This window comes from Poecile atricapillus, chromosome 1 (genome assembly GCF_030490865.1).
Source record: "Poecile atricapillus isolate bPoeAtr1 chromosome 1, bPoeAtr1.hap1, whole genome shotgun sequence".
Lineage (NCBI taxonomy): Eukaryota > Metazoa > Chordata > Aves > Passeriformes > Paridae > Poecile > Poecile atricapillus.
Window position 1 is genome coordinate 159,970,166 of NC_081249.1, and position 16,275 is coordinate 159,986,440.

Here is a 16,275-nt window from a genome sequence, read left to right on the forward strand (position 1 = left end):
AAAGACAGCTAGAGAGAAAACTTTTAGGGCAGAACAGCATGAAGTGCAGAAATACAGTCCAGGAAGGTGTAAATGAATTAAAAAACAAAAATGAGACCCCTATTCCATGTGTAATTTATCCCGCCTTCTGGCCTCATAGGACTCTTAAGCCTAAAATTCCCTGTTCAAAAGCCTTCCTTTCAAAACACATTGTGCCAAAAGCATAGTATTTCTGCTTTGAGCATCCCTAGGTCCCTGGAGCCCAGGTAGCCTTTACAGCAGTTTTAGTCCTTAAGTGTGAGGCCATGCTGTGGCCGAGTGACAGGTGTGCTATTCCAGCCTTGCCTGCAGGCAATCTGGGTTAGGTGGAGGATTGCTTGGTGCACGCTGACAGATCACCATGTAGTGCTGCAGGCACAGGCCAGGCTGAAATGATTCCTTGCAAGTAGAGTGTGTTTAGTGTATTTCTTACCTGTCCCATAAATGCTGGTCAGTTTAGAAACAGACCCCTATAATGCAAAGTTGTAAGTAATTTACTTGATGATCTGGGAAGTTTTCATTATCCTCAGCCATTTAAAGTGTTATCCTTTTCCAGCCAAGACAGTGACACTTAAAGATTTTTGCAACCAGCCTGTCTTGGCAAAGATTTCCACTTCCATTTCCCCAGCATGCTGGAACTGAGAAACCTATCTACGCATAGCTTCTCATGTTCACACAATTACCCTGAGGTAGAAGTGGGGAAAGGAATGGGGTGGAATAAATGTTGGCAGGAATTTGTGTATCAGAGGATGAAAGCAACAGATAGCTGGAAGAATGCATTGATTTCCCATGGCAGGGGATTCCCAGCCTGCTGTTATGTATACACCCACGAAAAGCAACATGTTTCTGGAGCTAGTGGTGAGAGAGGAGTGTGGTTCAGGAAGCAGAGACCTAATCTCACAGTGGCTGAGGCTTGCAGAGCGCTTACCAGGGCGCCAGTGTCAGCTGCCTGTGATGGTCAGCATCAGTCACTGGGAGCTGGGTGAATGCAGATCACCCACACTTCAGTTCCAGAGTTTAACTGCATTCCCTGAAAGGTATTTGGAACCTTGGCTGTTTAAAGAGCTTAGAAGCTGAGAGCATTGCCTGCATTCTGGACAGCTTCTGCAACACCTGTTTGCTACATTTAGGTGTTTGTGTTTGCTTTGTGGGAAGCTGAGTATAGATTTTTGCACGAGATTCCTAAGTTGCAATAAAACTTCGGAGAACTGAGTTCACTGATAGACAGCGCTAACATGTTACATAATGGGAAAATCCACTGTTGATTTCAAGATATCCATGGGATATGGATATGGCCTTTTATTTCCTTTCTAAGTGGATGGTGCTTATTTTCCCATGAGCCAGCAGACTAAGGGAAAAATCTAAATTAATTATTGGCCATACTAATGACAGGGAAATCTGGCCAGGTGCAGTGCTATACATGCTATGTTTTTAGTACAAAAACAAATTTGATTGCTTCTGCATCCTGTCTTTATAGTATACTATCACAATATTTAAAAACATATGAACTGCTCAGACTTACTGGAAATAGGTCCAGTTAAAGTGAGAATTTGCTGTGATCTGTAAGTGAAAGAAAAAGTGAATTAAAATTTTGTTCTTACTATAGTCTTTCTGATAGTCCTTTTAAGCTTTTCTTCTTCTGTTTTTTTTAAAAGAAAGTTTTGCACATCAGCTGGTATATAAAGGCAATTTAGTGCTTAGCTCGAGTACATAAAATCACAGTTATTAATGTGTACATGTGTAATGCTTCATAACTCTGCTCTTGGCTATGTTGTGCTAGATTCTGTCAGACAGAAAAGAAAATGTTCTTGCTCCTGAAGAACTTAAAATGCGTGTGCAAAGGAGAGGCAGATGGGTAGACAGGCAGCTAGGAAGAGCAAGGTGGTTTTACTTAGTATGCTGGCCATGTTTTATTTTGTTGTAGATTTTGTGATTTGTACCTTTTTCTAAAATTAGGTTACTGAGAAAGCAGTGCACCAGTGACTTTTTTCATCATACTTCAAAATCAGGAGCCCACACTCCAGTTGTGCCTCAGCTTTGAGGAGAATGTAATGCTAGCCTGTGTCTGTAGTATCAAATACAGTTTTGGGGAAAAGTAAGCTCATTCTGCACTGTTAGTCTTAGGAAAATCTTCTCGGAAGTAGCCTTATTTTCAGGCATTATTGATGTGCTCAAACTTTGGTTTTTGGTAATGATAAGCACATTTTCAAGACTTGATTTTTATTTAAAAAAAAATGGAAGTACCATGTATGCATGTTTTAAAAGAAAATGGAAATACTGTATACTTCTGGAAGAAGTATTGCCTTTATCAGCAGTGCCAGAACTGTGATACCACCAAATTCCCTGCTAACATTCCCTGCTGAGATATGAGTAGCTACTGACTGCATTTGGTGTATTAGCATCTGGTGGAATAAACAATGCTACAGATCTGTCCAAGCTTTTTGATATCAGAAAGGAGAGGATACTCCATCTACAGAAGGAGTAAAATAAATGATAATGGTTCAGAGCTCTCCAACTGTTGAGCTTCAAAGTCTTTAGAAAAGCAGGTATTCTTTGTCCTCTTTTAATGGTGGTGGAATTGAGGCAAGGCCAGTGTTCCCAGTGCAGCTGCCATGGGAATTAAAATAAAGGCTGTTGAGTTTTGCAGAAATCACTCTCCTGGTTAGTACCAGCTCAGAGATGGGGGAGTCTGGTTTCTCCTGCGTGGCAGTACAGAGCAATAACTGCTCAGCTGCTGCCAACGCTTCCTTTTAGCTACTCCTTGTTAGTGGAGAGTTTGTGGTAATGGGAGTAATTAACACACTGGGAGTCATTTCTGTGTCCTGGAAGGGAACAGAAAGCCATCAGAGCAGCCCCAGACATGATTGCTCTGCAGGGTTATTTTCCCTCTCTCTTTCTTTCTTTTCCATTGTGCTTGGGTTTTGATTTTTCTTCTTTGTGTTAAGAAAGCTGGAGAGCTGAAATGGTCTGTAAATTGCATTCATGCTGAGCCCAGGCTAGATAGGCTAGTTAAAGGTCACTCTCATGGACTAGATGCCTCCTGAGTGGGGTGGTGAGAGTGTTTAAGAAGGGAGTCACGATGTCCCTTGTGGCTTTTTTAACCCTTCTTTTTCCAGGATAGATTTGTAGAACTCTGGTTCTGAGTTAAGTTTGTTTAAATAGGCCCAGGAGGTAAAAACATGAAGGGTGGTTATGATAAAATATGATAAAAAGCTCTTTCAGCAGTCAGATGACTTTCCATCCTGGTATGTCTAAAGTGAGGCTGTGCTGGCATGGTCTCGTGCTGTTTATTGGACTAAGCACTTTACTAGTTTGCCCATATCCCTTCCAAGGCTCAACTGTCTTGCTGGTGCAGGGGAGTTCAGCTCCCTCTTGGATAGGTGTCTAGTTTGTGTATTACACAGTGTTTCTGGGGGTGAGCTCCATGGTTAGCCATATGATAAGCAGTTATTCTTAATGATAAGCCATATGGTAAATATGATAAACAGTCATTCTTGCCTTCCCCAGGGAAGAACTTGGAATGGGGAGAAGGGCAGTGGGCTTAAACTGACTGCAAATCACATGCCCAGGTGCCAGGAAACCAACCAACCACCTACCTACAGGTTGCAATTGATGGTGAATGCATGTGCGTGTGTATATACTAATCCACTACAGGGCAGCAAAGAGAAATTAGTTTAGCTTTCTAGTCTATTTTTTTCTTGCTTTAAGAGGACACTCTTGAATTGCAACCCCATTCCCCGTTTTCTTGCTTTTTGCTTGATACAGTTCATTTGCAACTGTCTCCCAGGGAGCTCAATGCTGAATTTAGATAAGAATTAAGTAACTCCGTATCAGTTTTCAAGAATGGAAAAGTTAAGCCTGCAAGATATATCAGTAGTGCAAAGAATCAAAGAACATAGAAGAACACATCTACTTGGGCTTGGAGTGAGGCAAGGGCATGTGTGGTTTCACAGTGATGCGAGAGACTGGCATGAATCCTGTATCCCTGGAAACCATGCAGAAGAGGTCAACAGGTGCTCTGTGTCACCCTCAGTCCCTAATTTTAAGATGCTGGTCTTCATATGCACATGTCTCTACATCCAAGATAAAGCCTGAAATGTCACTGCTTCTCTCTTTACAGCCAGCAAGCCAGTGATGTAAATGCTGCATCCCATGAAAGCCTGCCAATTTCAGCAGAACCTAGGTGTGTTCAGCTCTTTGTAAAGCAAAGCCCCCATTTTTGACCTCACTTCCAGTCTCTTCACTAAGCAGAACTCATCTTGCTTTACCTGTGACCTCTCTGATCTGTGCAGTACTGCTGAAATCTCCCTTGGTAAGAGAATCATAGAACTGAATGAAGATAGAAGCTCTCTGTCTCTATCTTCATCCTAGTTCTTCCAGCTCAGCTTCCCTGTCACCACCCCAGAGTCCTCTCCAGCCCAGCAAGGGTGAGACAGTGTCCGGATATATTACTGAGATGCAAATGCTGCTAGAGGAATTAAAAACTAAATTAGCCCCTGTGGTTTTCTCTAGTCTCATGAATTTCAAACCCTCCATGTCCCCTCTCAGTTCGCTGTAAACATCTCTCCATGCATCCTTGCTGAAGATGTTGTGTGATGGGAGGATTCCTGTGTTCCTTTTTATCTGTAGTGACTGTAGCAACTCACAGTTTTCACATCTGCATTCTTTATTGGAAGGGTTTTCTTTTTTTTTTTTTTTTTTTATGCTTTGACCCTTTGTCTTTAGCCACAATTCAGCAGGGGATAGATCAGGCATAAAGATTTCAAAGCATTAGCCAAAAGGAGCCCACTGTTCAGAACTGGATGAGTGAATAAATACTATGGATTCCCCATTCCTCTCTGCTAGCAAGCTTGACTTTTAATATCAATTATTGAGGGTAAATTTTACTCTATCATTTTGAGTAGCTTATGTCATAGAGCATGATTTGATTGCTGTGCTTTTCGCCAATTGAGGGAAGACACGTGGATGCAGAGCCAAATCCTGTTTACTCCTTCTTAAAACTGCTGCTTCATTAGGGCTTGAGGAATAAAGAAAACAATTGGATTTTTCTTGTTTTCGAATGAAGGAAAGGTCAAAAGTGAGTTCACATGGGGTATGAAATACATGGATCTTCGGTGACCAATGTATATTTTTCCTTCTGCGCAAACTGTGCCATAGTGAGTGGTTCTGTTTGTGGAAGAGGACGTCAGACTGGGTGGTCTGTAAATCTTCCCCATCAGTGTGGCACTGGGATTTTGTCCAGTATCCTGAAGTGGAATAACAGGACTTAGCCAGGCTTGGGCTGGGCTGCTGAGGCAGGGGTTTTCAAGGGAAGCCAGCCTGTCTTTGAATTCATCTAACTATGTGCTTCTTTCTGCTGAAAATTGCACTTTCAAATACAAGTAAGTCTATCCCCAAGCAATTAGCAGCCAGAGAGAGAGGTAGCGGAGGAGGGAGGACAAGGAGTGACAAAGCCATCTCCTGTAATCTTTCTGTGCAGTTGGGTAAATAAGCTGCAGAGCAACAGCTTCTCACCCCCTTTCCTATGCAGGTGTGTTTCAAGACGTTTGCAAAAATATTAACCCTGCATACAGAGTGTGCCAGTCAGTAATTATGGAAATTAGTTGGCAATTAGATAATGTCACTCACACTCTGCATACAGCTGATAAGTGGTTGAGAGCCACTTCAAAGCAAGGGCGAGACCCCCTCCGTGGGCTGCTGAGCAGATGGCTCTGACCTGGCATTAACAGGCTGCTGTCGAGTTGGGGAAAGCGTGCGGTGGATAGGCAGCGCTGGCCTTTGGCACTGTGGCCCCTTCCCAGGCTGGGGAAATTGTTCAGCTCTGTCAGCCCTGAGAGTGGGATGTTTCAATAGTGCAAGTGGGTGTGTTTCCTGCAGTGGGTTTGGCTGTGCGAGATGCTGAGCCGTCTGTTCAGTGTGCAGGTTCCTCGCTGCTGCAGCTCTCAGGTGGGCCACGGAGGTGGTGCAAGCTGTTGGAAGTGCAGCAGAGGGAACTTGCTTGCTGCTGTCCATCATGAAATCCCTTTTCATGCAAGATGTGGTCATGCCATGACAATGAGATTTCTCAGAGATAAAATACGTAAAACATTACTCTGTGATTCTGTAGCCTTTGTCCCAAACGCTCATGTATTGCTATGGTAGCAGTGTGCTGTATGAGGCTGCTAGGGTAGTATTTATGCTAAAAATAAAATGGTAAGAGCAGAAAATTATTCATTCTCAGCGTGTCTTGGAGAATAATTGTCGGCATGGGTGAGGCACAGGGTTGGTGTGTCAGGATTCACTCTCTCAAGGTTGGGATTCAGATCGTGCCTCCTTCTGTAAAGGGCACTGGGTCTTCTGAGCTCTTCTTGAAGACCCTGCTAGTGCAGTAAGGTTTACTCTCAGAGACTTAACTGTGTGAGACGTGAAGCTGGAGTAATGGGAAGCACTGTGAGTCAGGACTGACGTGTGCTGACAGAGCTCTGGGGGAGTCACAGATGGCCCTAGCCTGCTAGTGGCTGGGTGTGGGCAGCCTTCCCAAAATCTGAGCTGCAGTGTCTAAAAGGCAGTGAAGCACCCAGCAATGACACCTATATTTCATGGTTTTTGCATTGTCTTCCTCTTCTGAAACAGAGCTGGCATTGTCTTCTTTCAAACCAGCTAGAAAGGGATTACCTTGGCTTCTCTCAATCAAAACAGAAAGAAGAATTGCCTCGGCTTCCCTCAGTTAAAACTGCTGTTCTTGTTTAACCATTTCTATCTGGTTTCCCTTGTTGACTATGCATTTTGTCCTGCCCTAATGAGCTTGTGTCATTACAGAAATTTGCACTACAGAGGTATCCTACTGCCATTATTGTACCTTTGAAATATCCCAAGGATTGAAGTGACCCACAGAGGCTGGGATTTGTCTGTGTAAAACAGGGTATCAGCATCCCGGGATTGGGAGATTGATAGGCTTTTCAAACAGGAGTTTGAACCGTGTGTGGACATAGGCATCTCATCTGTGGTTATCTGTAGTGTTCCCACCTGCTGCTGTGATTTGCAGCATTTTTCACTGCTTATCAAAGTGTAGGTCCTCTAAAACAGGGAGAGAAGAGTATAAGACTGAGGGCTGCTTTTGATGCAGATGGTGCAATCTACCCTGCCCAGGAGAATTAAAAGCTGGGATGAGAGCCCTGGTGCACTGGGGTCTCTGGATGGTTGCTACCATGATGAGTTTTTCACTCTTCTCAGCTCAGGCTGAGCACAGAGCTGTCTGATGGAGTGGTGAATTTTGCCATGGTGGTAGTAAATGGTCCAGGAAGCTGTGAGCTGCTAGAAGCACCTCACTGGCTAATTTACACACATTATGATGTTCCTATTTCCATCTCATCAGTAATTCCAGGCTTGGGTCATCACTTTCTCTCTTACCTTTCTCTCACTCTATTGTTCTCCATAAATCATGGGCTATTTTAGTGGATCCACTAGGGAGCAGAGACAAGAAAAATAAATGGACAAGAACCACATAACTTTTTTCCCAGTTAATTTTTCAGGACCCCCCAAAACCCCCATGAACTTGGGCAACATTGTGATTATTGGGAAGACAAATTAATTGAACAATTGGATTCTTCATTTAATTCTTTGTTCATTTTACACCTCTCCTAACACCTCATTTTTCCACCTTCCTTTTTCCTCAGCCAAGCTGTTAACAATTAAAAGGAATTATCTTCCCTCTGGTTTTGACTTGATTTTATTTGTGTTTATAGCAATTTGGCTAACGTGCTCCACTCAGGCAGCTGCAGGGAACAGGCCTGGTTTCCATTGGGCACTGAAAGCTCACATTTCTATCCAACTTGTGGGTTTTCTTTTAATTGATCCCTTTTGTTTTTTAAGTGACTTGTTTTTTGTGCTGGCTAAATTTGTCAGACTGACAGCTCTGGGGACTCAGCCCTCTGTTTCCTAGTGATTCTTCTCCAGCTCAACCTCTGTCCCTACCAAACACAAACTTTCCAGCACTGCCCACTTCTGCAGTGTCTGTGTGCCTTCTCCTTAAGAGCAAGATGGGTGATGAGGTTGAAAGGCATCTGGTGTGAACAGCTCTCACAGTCCACAGCACAAAACACTTTTCCCAAGCAAATACTGCCTCACAATATTTGTGTTCCAGTTTGTGGAAGCTGTGTTCATGCTGACTTCTGTGAGGCTGAAGGCTTTGATTCTCATCACCTCCTTTCCTGTTTTGTATCAATGCTACTGTTAGCCATTCCCAGAGCTGTTCTTGTGTCCAACCCATCTTTGTGAACAAACACCCGCATTAATAGAAAACTTGCTTTCTTCTTGGGTAGAGTTTTCAAAGAATGAGCCTAGCTTTGTGCTGCCTTTACTTGTCACTTAAAACATCCTCCTACACCAGACATACATTCACCCACATGCAAGTATGCAGAAGCGAGTTAAATCCCAGTGTTAACAGATGTAACTCATTGAAGGCAGTTAGAATTCTTTGCTCTTAATTAGAGGTGAATCTGTCCTTTTTGCCAAACCACTAGACCAGGGTAGGTGGTCAAGTGCTTAGACAGTTCTTAGCGTTTAAGATACAAGTTTGCTATCATCTAAGCTGCAGGTTGCCATGTGTAATTTGCATAGCACGTGTTTCCAGGTTGCAGAGGTCTGTGGCAGAGACAAGCACATGTATGCAAGACATGTGAAGTAAAGGAAGCTGTTGTGTGACAAGCTGGCAGGGTTGTCTTCTCTAATGCTTCCTTGGTGTGCTAGGAAGCATAATGTAAGCAATGGAATAGGAAGTTTGGATAATGGCATGTCTTGCCCTTACCAGATTTTAAACTCTAAGTAACTCTGGTCTTTGCCCTAAGCATTTTCATGGAGCGGTAATTGTTACTGGGAAAGTTCCAGCACAATTTCTCAGTAAAGTCAATGAAATTGCATCCATCAAAGGAGGTAAAATAATTTGGTGTATTTCTCATCATTGTTATGTATGCAGATGTCTTGGTGAGTTCTCTATTTTGGCCTCTTAGTTTTGAGGACATAGATGCCCTTGCTGCTTTTGAGACCTGGACAGCCAATTGCAAGCATGAAGTATCCAGAGTATCAAGAAATGTAAACGAGTTATTGGACAAGATGTTAGTAAAGACATGGTGAGTAGTAAGATTAACATTTTCTCTTTCTTTTTTTGTCTTGACCCCATAGGTCCTGCAAGCTCCGTGAGTGCCAAGCAGTGAATTATGGGCTGGGTATCCACCAGTGCATCATGAAGATTGACTTTATTTTTGCCCTCTTGAAGATTACGTGCTTTATGAATTCACTCTCTCTTCTATCTCACTGCCATCTCTGTCAACATCACTTGTAGAAAACAAGAATTTTAGGCTTGGGCTTTGGCTCTCCCTTTCCTTCCTTCTGGAACACCAGTGTCACCTTTGTGTTCTACCAAAACAAATCACTGTAAGTTATTTTGCCCTTCAGAGAAGTACACCATCTGGAGAAGTCACTTCATGTACCCTGTACTTCTGAGATAAAAGCCTCTGGTTCCTAAAAGATAATTGAGATCTTTCCTTGGGAGGAGACGCTTCCTCTTGGTCACTTGTGCACTTGCAATCTCACTTTCCACTTACTCTCCTGCTCTCTGTCACTCTCTCTGCTCTTCTCTTCCTTTTGGATTTAACATTTGGTGGTGACTGTTGGGGTTCTCCTCCCAGTAGTGTGGCTTCTTTTTTTCTCCTAGGGAAGAGCAGATTCTTGAAACAATGGGTTTCACTCTGCATTCTGTCTACTTCACCTTGAAGGTGAGTTTGCTGCTGGGCTCCTTGCTGGGTCTCTGTTTGGGTCTGGAGTTCATGGGCATCCCGAACCAGTGGGCCCGCTACCTCCGCTGGGATGCCAGCACTAGGAGCGAACTCAGCTTCCAGTTCAAGACCAATGTCTCTGCTGGGCTGCTTCTCTATTTTGATGATGGTGGTGTCTGTGACTTCCTCTGTCTGTCCCTGGTTGATGGGCGCATCCAGCTGCAGTTCAGTGTGGACTGTGCAGAGACAACAGTTATCACAGACAAGCAGGTAAATGACAGCAACTGGCACTTCCTGATGGTGAGCCGCAATCACCTTCGGACGGTGCTAGTGGTGGATGGTGAAGCCAAGCCGGGTGAGGTGCGTCCACAACGCCAGTACATGAATATCGTCAGTGACCTTTTTGTTGGTGGAGTCCCACTGGACATTCGTCCTGCTGCCTTGACTCTTGATGGTGTTCTGAGTGAGCCTCCATTTCAAGGATTTATCCTGGATCTGAAATATGGCAATTCTGAGCCGCAGCTCTTGGGCAGTCAAGGGGTCCGACTGGAAATGGAAGGACTTTGCTCAGAAAACCCCTGTGAAAATGGTGGCACTTGCTTCCTTCTGGATGGCGAGCCACACTGTGACTGCTCAGCCACTGGATATGCCGGCAAACTATGCTCTGAAGGTAAGAGAATACTTCCCTGCTTCTCACTGGCCTTTACACAATCCAAAGAGTTAATTTTTTGTTTAGCAGAGCTATGACAGAGTTCTTATTCCTGCTGATGGTTGTCCGAGGAAATCAAGTTCCACCATTCTTTTTCCAAATGGAAGTAATGAAATGGGAATAGGTAGACAATGAGCAACAAGTGTCTTTCTCAAAGGATGCTGCACTTGTGGCATGGGCAGATTTTTATCATCGTCATCATTAATTTCATCAGCAACTTCTTAATAAGGGTAGAGAACATAAATTTGTATATAAAATTAAGTAGTTAGGTTAGTGTTGGTAAAAGCAATGGCTGGCTTTTTCAGTAGTCCCTGAAAACTGAGTGAAGTGTCAGCAAACAGGAGTTATATATATATATATGTATATCTCACATAACTGATCGAAAGGGCATTGTATACTTATTTGCTGTTAGCTGTTGCTAGCCTGTGGAAGCCCCATGCTTCCCTTCAATTGCTTGCATACTAATTTCTGAATGGCACCTTGATTGTTTTAGCATCCGTGATTAAATTGCTTAAACTGCTTTTAAAATTGATCTTACTTAGTGTTGCAAAGGGAAGAGGGATTTGAATGTTTCTGCATTGTTTGGTACTCTCTTTTTGAGTTTGAAAGTTCTAAGTCATGCAAACCACATGATGAAGTGTATTTCAGATTTTTCCTTTGGTCTTTAGTAATGTGGTTGTAATTAACTCTGTACGTGTGGGAGACTTAGGTGTCAACTGAAAATCCCTGTGTGAATTTGAAAATCTCATCACATTATTTATGACATTTGGCTTTAAACACCACAGTTTGAGCTTAAATCAAAGATGAAACCTGGACAACAAGTGTTCAATCTCAAGGGAAAAAAACCCAACCTGAAATTTTATCAAAGTGGAAATATTTGAAATAATTTATTTTCACATTTGTTCACTTCTTTTGGCAGTGAAAGTAGATTAAACAGAGTTCAGTCTGTACAATGTGAGAAGTGGTGAAAACAGTCCTTATACTCTTGATATCTAAGTAAAAAGCCCTACAGCTCTACGTTTACAGTCTGCATTTAGATGGCGAAGCAAACATGTTTTTATAGGAAGGGAAGGTTTGGAAAATAAACATAGCATTCATATGTGCATTTTAAGGTGATTTTAATCATAACAGAAAATTTGGTTTTTTATCCAAATAATATAGTAACAGTGCATGAGTGTTAAACAGGAGGTGTGAGCCTGTGAAGTGCTGAACACCAGAATTCTTCCTGCTTTACTCCAGCCTGATTAGCCCAAACTGTTAATGAGCCAGAACAATTTTCTGTGCTTGAGCCATGAGTTATGAGGGGCTGGACAGACTTCTGGGTGTGACCAGGCAGTTCAGGAGCTGGGCCACAGGCCTGGTCCTCATACGCTTACAGAACAAACACACCTCAGGTCTGAGTGCCAGCTGTGGTGATCGAAGATTGCAAGAGCCACACAGGCATGTGGACCCTGAGACATAAAGATATAAGGCTCTGTCTGCTGCTGGGCTGATGGATCCAGACTCCTTGGGGAGCTGCGCAAGACATCAACAGCGTATGGTTTTCAGTGAACCTCTTGAAAGACTGCTGTAAGTGAGCAGGAATTCCATGTACCTGTGGGGCAATTGTAATAACTCTAACCAGGGCTCAGGGGGTGGACTTCCTTCATTTCCTGGGTGGGTGGAACAATCTGAAATACACCTTTTAATGAGTCCAGGGATATTTTTGTTGTAGACACCATGGATAAAGCAGTGCTATTGTTACTGTTTGAAGCTGTGAGTCACCATTGCTGTTTGTTTCTTATAGTGATTCATCAGTTTCCAGCCCAACCTGCTGTTAAGGGTGAGCAAAGAAGTTTGTCACAATGTGCTTTCTTAAGCAAACACTTTTAACTCACTGTTATCTGGGGTCTTTTCACTCTCAGAGAACATGCTGCGAGGAGAACTTTTCCAGTGGATCAAATGTAGAGATTTTCACAGTCATTACCTAGTTTGATTCTTCTTGTTTTGTCATATATTACTAAACGGTGTATATTTGGTTTATGTTAGAATTTTATAATCAGCCTGTTTTCGGCCTCCTTTATGCTGTAGCAATGGTGATTTCTGTGTGTTGAATGCTGTCACTTAAAAAAATGTTACAGTGTCTGTACAGATGAATGGGAAAACCAAAATAAAAGGTTGATTAGTAAGTGGAAACAAGCAGACAAAGAAAAGTGGCAAGAATAAAAACAGGAACCAAATTAAGTATAGCTACCTTTTTGTCCAACTTTGAAAAGCATAAGATGTTGTCTTTCAATTCTGCGAGTGTGACAGAACATCCACTGATAAACAGTAGGATGTGGCAGGAATGGCAGAACTGGTTACAGGCTCTTCCTGCCTGTGGCTTGATTGGCCATTAAACAACTTGTATTTTCTTTGTTTGCTTTTTTTCCCCAAGAGACTGAGATGTTTGTTGTCAGAACTGTTTCCTTTTGTTTTGTATCTTTATCATGTCTCTGGATATATGCAGAAGTAACATGGTTATTTTATTTCCAGTCTCACTTTTGAAAAAGATTGGCCTCTCGACTGGGTATCAACAACTCCCTTTTTGTGGGGAGAACCTTCACTCCATTACAGTATTTACTAGTCTGTAGTCTATGTGCATATTTTCATTTCATCACCAGAGTTGGCTCTTTTACTGGGAACTGATGGGATCCGATCAATAACAAGTTCTGTTTGAACAGCTAAATGTAATATGTACCTTTTTAATAATGAGTTCTCTTGACAGTGTCCAGGCCATTACTTGGCTATTGACTGATTCCTATGTCTGCAGATGGTAAAACCATAGCAAACTCATTTATTTTGTGGCCAGAGATAGAAGAAGTAAATAGAGAGTGGAACCTGCTGATTCTGTGCTGTGATGGAATGGAGCTCCATTTACAGTATTATAGGCTACTGTAACTTCAAATGCAGTTCCAGTTATGATGAATGTCAACAAAGAACAACCATTCCATACTGAGATGAAACTGTGAATCCTGTATAGAACGTGCCCCCAATGTGCAAAAAAATTTTGTCACTTCTTGTGCACTCAGAGCTAGTAGGACTGTGTACATTGTGGCAGTCACATGCCCAGGTGGTAGCTGAGCAGGTACAGTTTCTGTGCCTGAGTTTATTCAGTGGGAGTGGAAATACGTGCACTTTGGAAGGTTTAGCTGTTTTAAATAAAATGTGAGACTATTATTATTGCAGTTGGAGTAAACTGGTTCACTGAATCTGACAGCTCTGTAAGGTACAAAGGATGGCTGATTTGAGTAGCTATTAGTTTGTATGTTTCTGGGCAATGGTGGCATTAGACATGAAAGCTGAACTCAGAGACATCTTCCCCGCTAATAAACCTCATCAGTCTCTCTGGAATCAGACTGCTGCCAAGAGAATGAGGTTCCTGTGGAATTTGATCATCACAGATACATTCACGTTTCTGGGAAAAAAAGCCCAAGAAAACCTTCCCCTTGCAAATTTTGCAGGCTGAGCTGCTGTGGAAGCCAGATGGGGTTGTATCTGCTCATTCAGGATCACGATGACAGTCTGCAAGAAATTTTCTCTTTGTCTGACACTGCTGTGTAGACAATGAGCTCACAAATGTGGACAGTGTGAATGCAACACTGTTTTTACAACCATATTTTGGCCTAAACCCTTACCCTTCTTCCAAGACTCCTGGATTTTCTGAGGAAAGGTGAACAGAAGATGTGCTTAGAAATGACATTAACTCTGCTTGTAGTTGCAGAACCAAGGCATTGATCACCAACTTCACAAAGCACCATGCTGAAGCCTTTGTGTTGCCTGCAGGGGCTGTTTCTAAACGAAGGCTGAATACGGGCTTGATTGCACCTCTTCCCTTGATTACAGAGCAAGATTTCCTGGGGATGCTGCCTGCTGAATGACAGAGGAGCCCATTGCTCTGTAATTATCACACTTCTAACTTCATCGGGAACAGATCTTTCTATAGCCCCTCAGCTTCGTTTAAAGTGACAAGTTACTGTGGGATTTATCCTCTTCCTGCCTCTTTGGAGCAGCTCAGCCTTGGCTGTATCTGAAGGCACTGCCCAGCCTCACTTGCAGTCACCCTCTCTCCCTGCAGCCACCCCAGTCTTCCAAACACTAAGGGATAATTTGGCACTTTGCCATGAGCCTGATGCTTGCACTTAAATTGCATATACATTTACATACATTTTGTAATCAGAAACAAATGAACATGACCATAATATTTGCTTCCACTTGCATATTCCTTGATAGATGAATATAAATTGGTTGTTGAATTCACCAGCAATAAACACTTGCAGACCCTCCATTTGGTCTTGTGCTTTGGTCTTCTAGAGGACAGCAGGCAGTTCTGGAACACGCTTTGGATGGGCCCAGATCTTCAAAAAAGTGCAAAATTTAGAATTGATCATTTCCAAAGTCAGTGGAGTAAATATTGCAAGGGTCAAATCTGCTGTTTTATGTCACTTCTTATGTCACAGCACTGGCCATTGGGCAGAAATCTGGTAAGAACTCTGCCCATGACTTAATTTTGCAGCATTTCAGTTACCCCCATCTCTTTTGCTTGCTCATTCTTCCTGGTTTTAAGTTCCTTTGGTTGTATTTAAAGTTATACTCTTTTTTACAGTCTGGTTGCAATTTTTTTGATTCATTGCCAGATGAGCAACAGAGAAAGATGACGTTTTCAGGTATTAATGTTTATAATTAATGTTTATAGAGTGCTTTGAAACTTCAAAGTGGAAGTTTCACCATTGTTATTCTTAATGATAAATATTAAAACTGAGCAGGACCCATAGGATTTGAATTTTGATCCTACATACCCTTTCACAGAAGATGCTAAGGACCCCCCTCACTAAGTGTGGACTAAGCAACTCCAGAGCTAGCTGGTTTTGTTTTGTAGACTCCCCTGCTTTAAAAGCAGGGGAGCTGCAGGGAGATTGCAGGACCCTGTATGGTGAGTGTCATTGATTCAAATAGTCTGGCTGCAATACATGCTGACAGCTATATTCTTGTAGTTTCCCTCTCATGTATTATAGATGACCATGGGACTACAGTCCTTTTCTGACCTGGATTACAGGTCAGCTGCAGACCTTGGGCAAAAGAGATGTTAAACCCCTTAGTTAGGCAAAGCTTGGACATCTCTCCTGATAAAGTGAAGCAGGTGGTGGTTGGGTACAAAGGAGATTGCTATTTGGTGTAAGGTGGAACTGGTGAAGAGTGACAATAATTTGTGGGCCAAGAGAAGATGGAGCTCAAGGGAAAAAACCCTCAGGATGAAGATGTTCTTTTATAAAATGTTACAGAAGAGTAAACCATAGCTCACATAGACTGTTTACAGTAGCTGCTCCATATTGGTTTCACCTGCCTGATAGAATAGAAGAGTTCTGGGCCCTTGCAAAGAGAATGGGATGACCAAGTTTATGGAGGACTAAATCTAGATGGAGTTTGAATACAAGCATTGTCTGTGAGCCCATAGACCAACCTGCTGCCTACTGCTTGGTCCCAAAGTGTGCACAGCCTGCATCTAAACTTTGGATTAAACTTTGGATTTTTTGGGCATTACTAAATAAAGATTGGAATGAAAGTAACATTATATGAAAGTGAGCAAAGTGAGAAATTACTTTTTAAAACTTACGGATTTCAAACTTGATTTCTGAAGAAAGGTTTATTTTCCTTTGGTTTTGCCATAAAAAATTAAAGGCGGGGGAAGAGTTGATTTATTATTACTGTAGAGGCTTCTGCTGAGCTAGGCTGCTTGTCATGGAGGTCAATCAGCAGTAAATATAGCCCCAAGCAAGA

General features: G+C 42.5%; 1 protein-coding gene across 4 annotated transcripts in view; it reads left to right on the forward strand.

Moving 5' to 3' along the window:
* NRXN3 (neurexin 3) overlaps positions 1 to 16,275 on the forward strand; it is a 961,828-nt gene that overhangs the window by 44,313 nt on the left and 901,240 nt on the right. For 3 of the 4 annotated variants that reach the window (XM_058828777.1, XM_058828767.1, XM_058828773.1), the window contains exon 1: positions 9,732 to 10,440. In XM_058828777.1, the coding sequence (XP_058684760.1) occupies positions 9,732 to 10,440 (709 nt within the window). Of the gene's footprint in view, positions 1 to 9,177; positions 10,441 to 16,275 lie in introns of those variants that run through there. The other variant, XM_058828761.1, reaches the window with a different exon arrangement.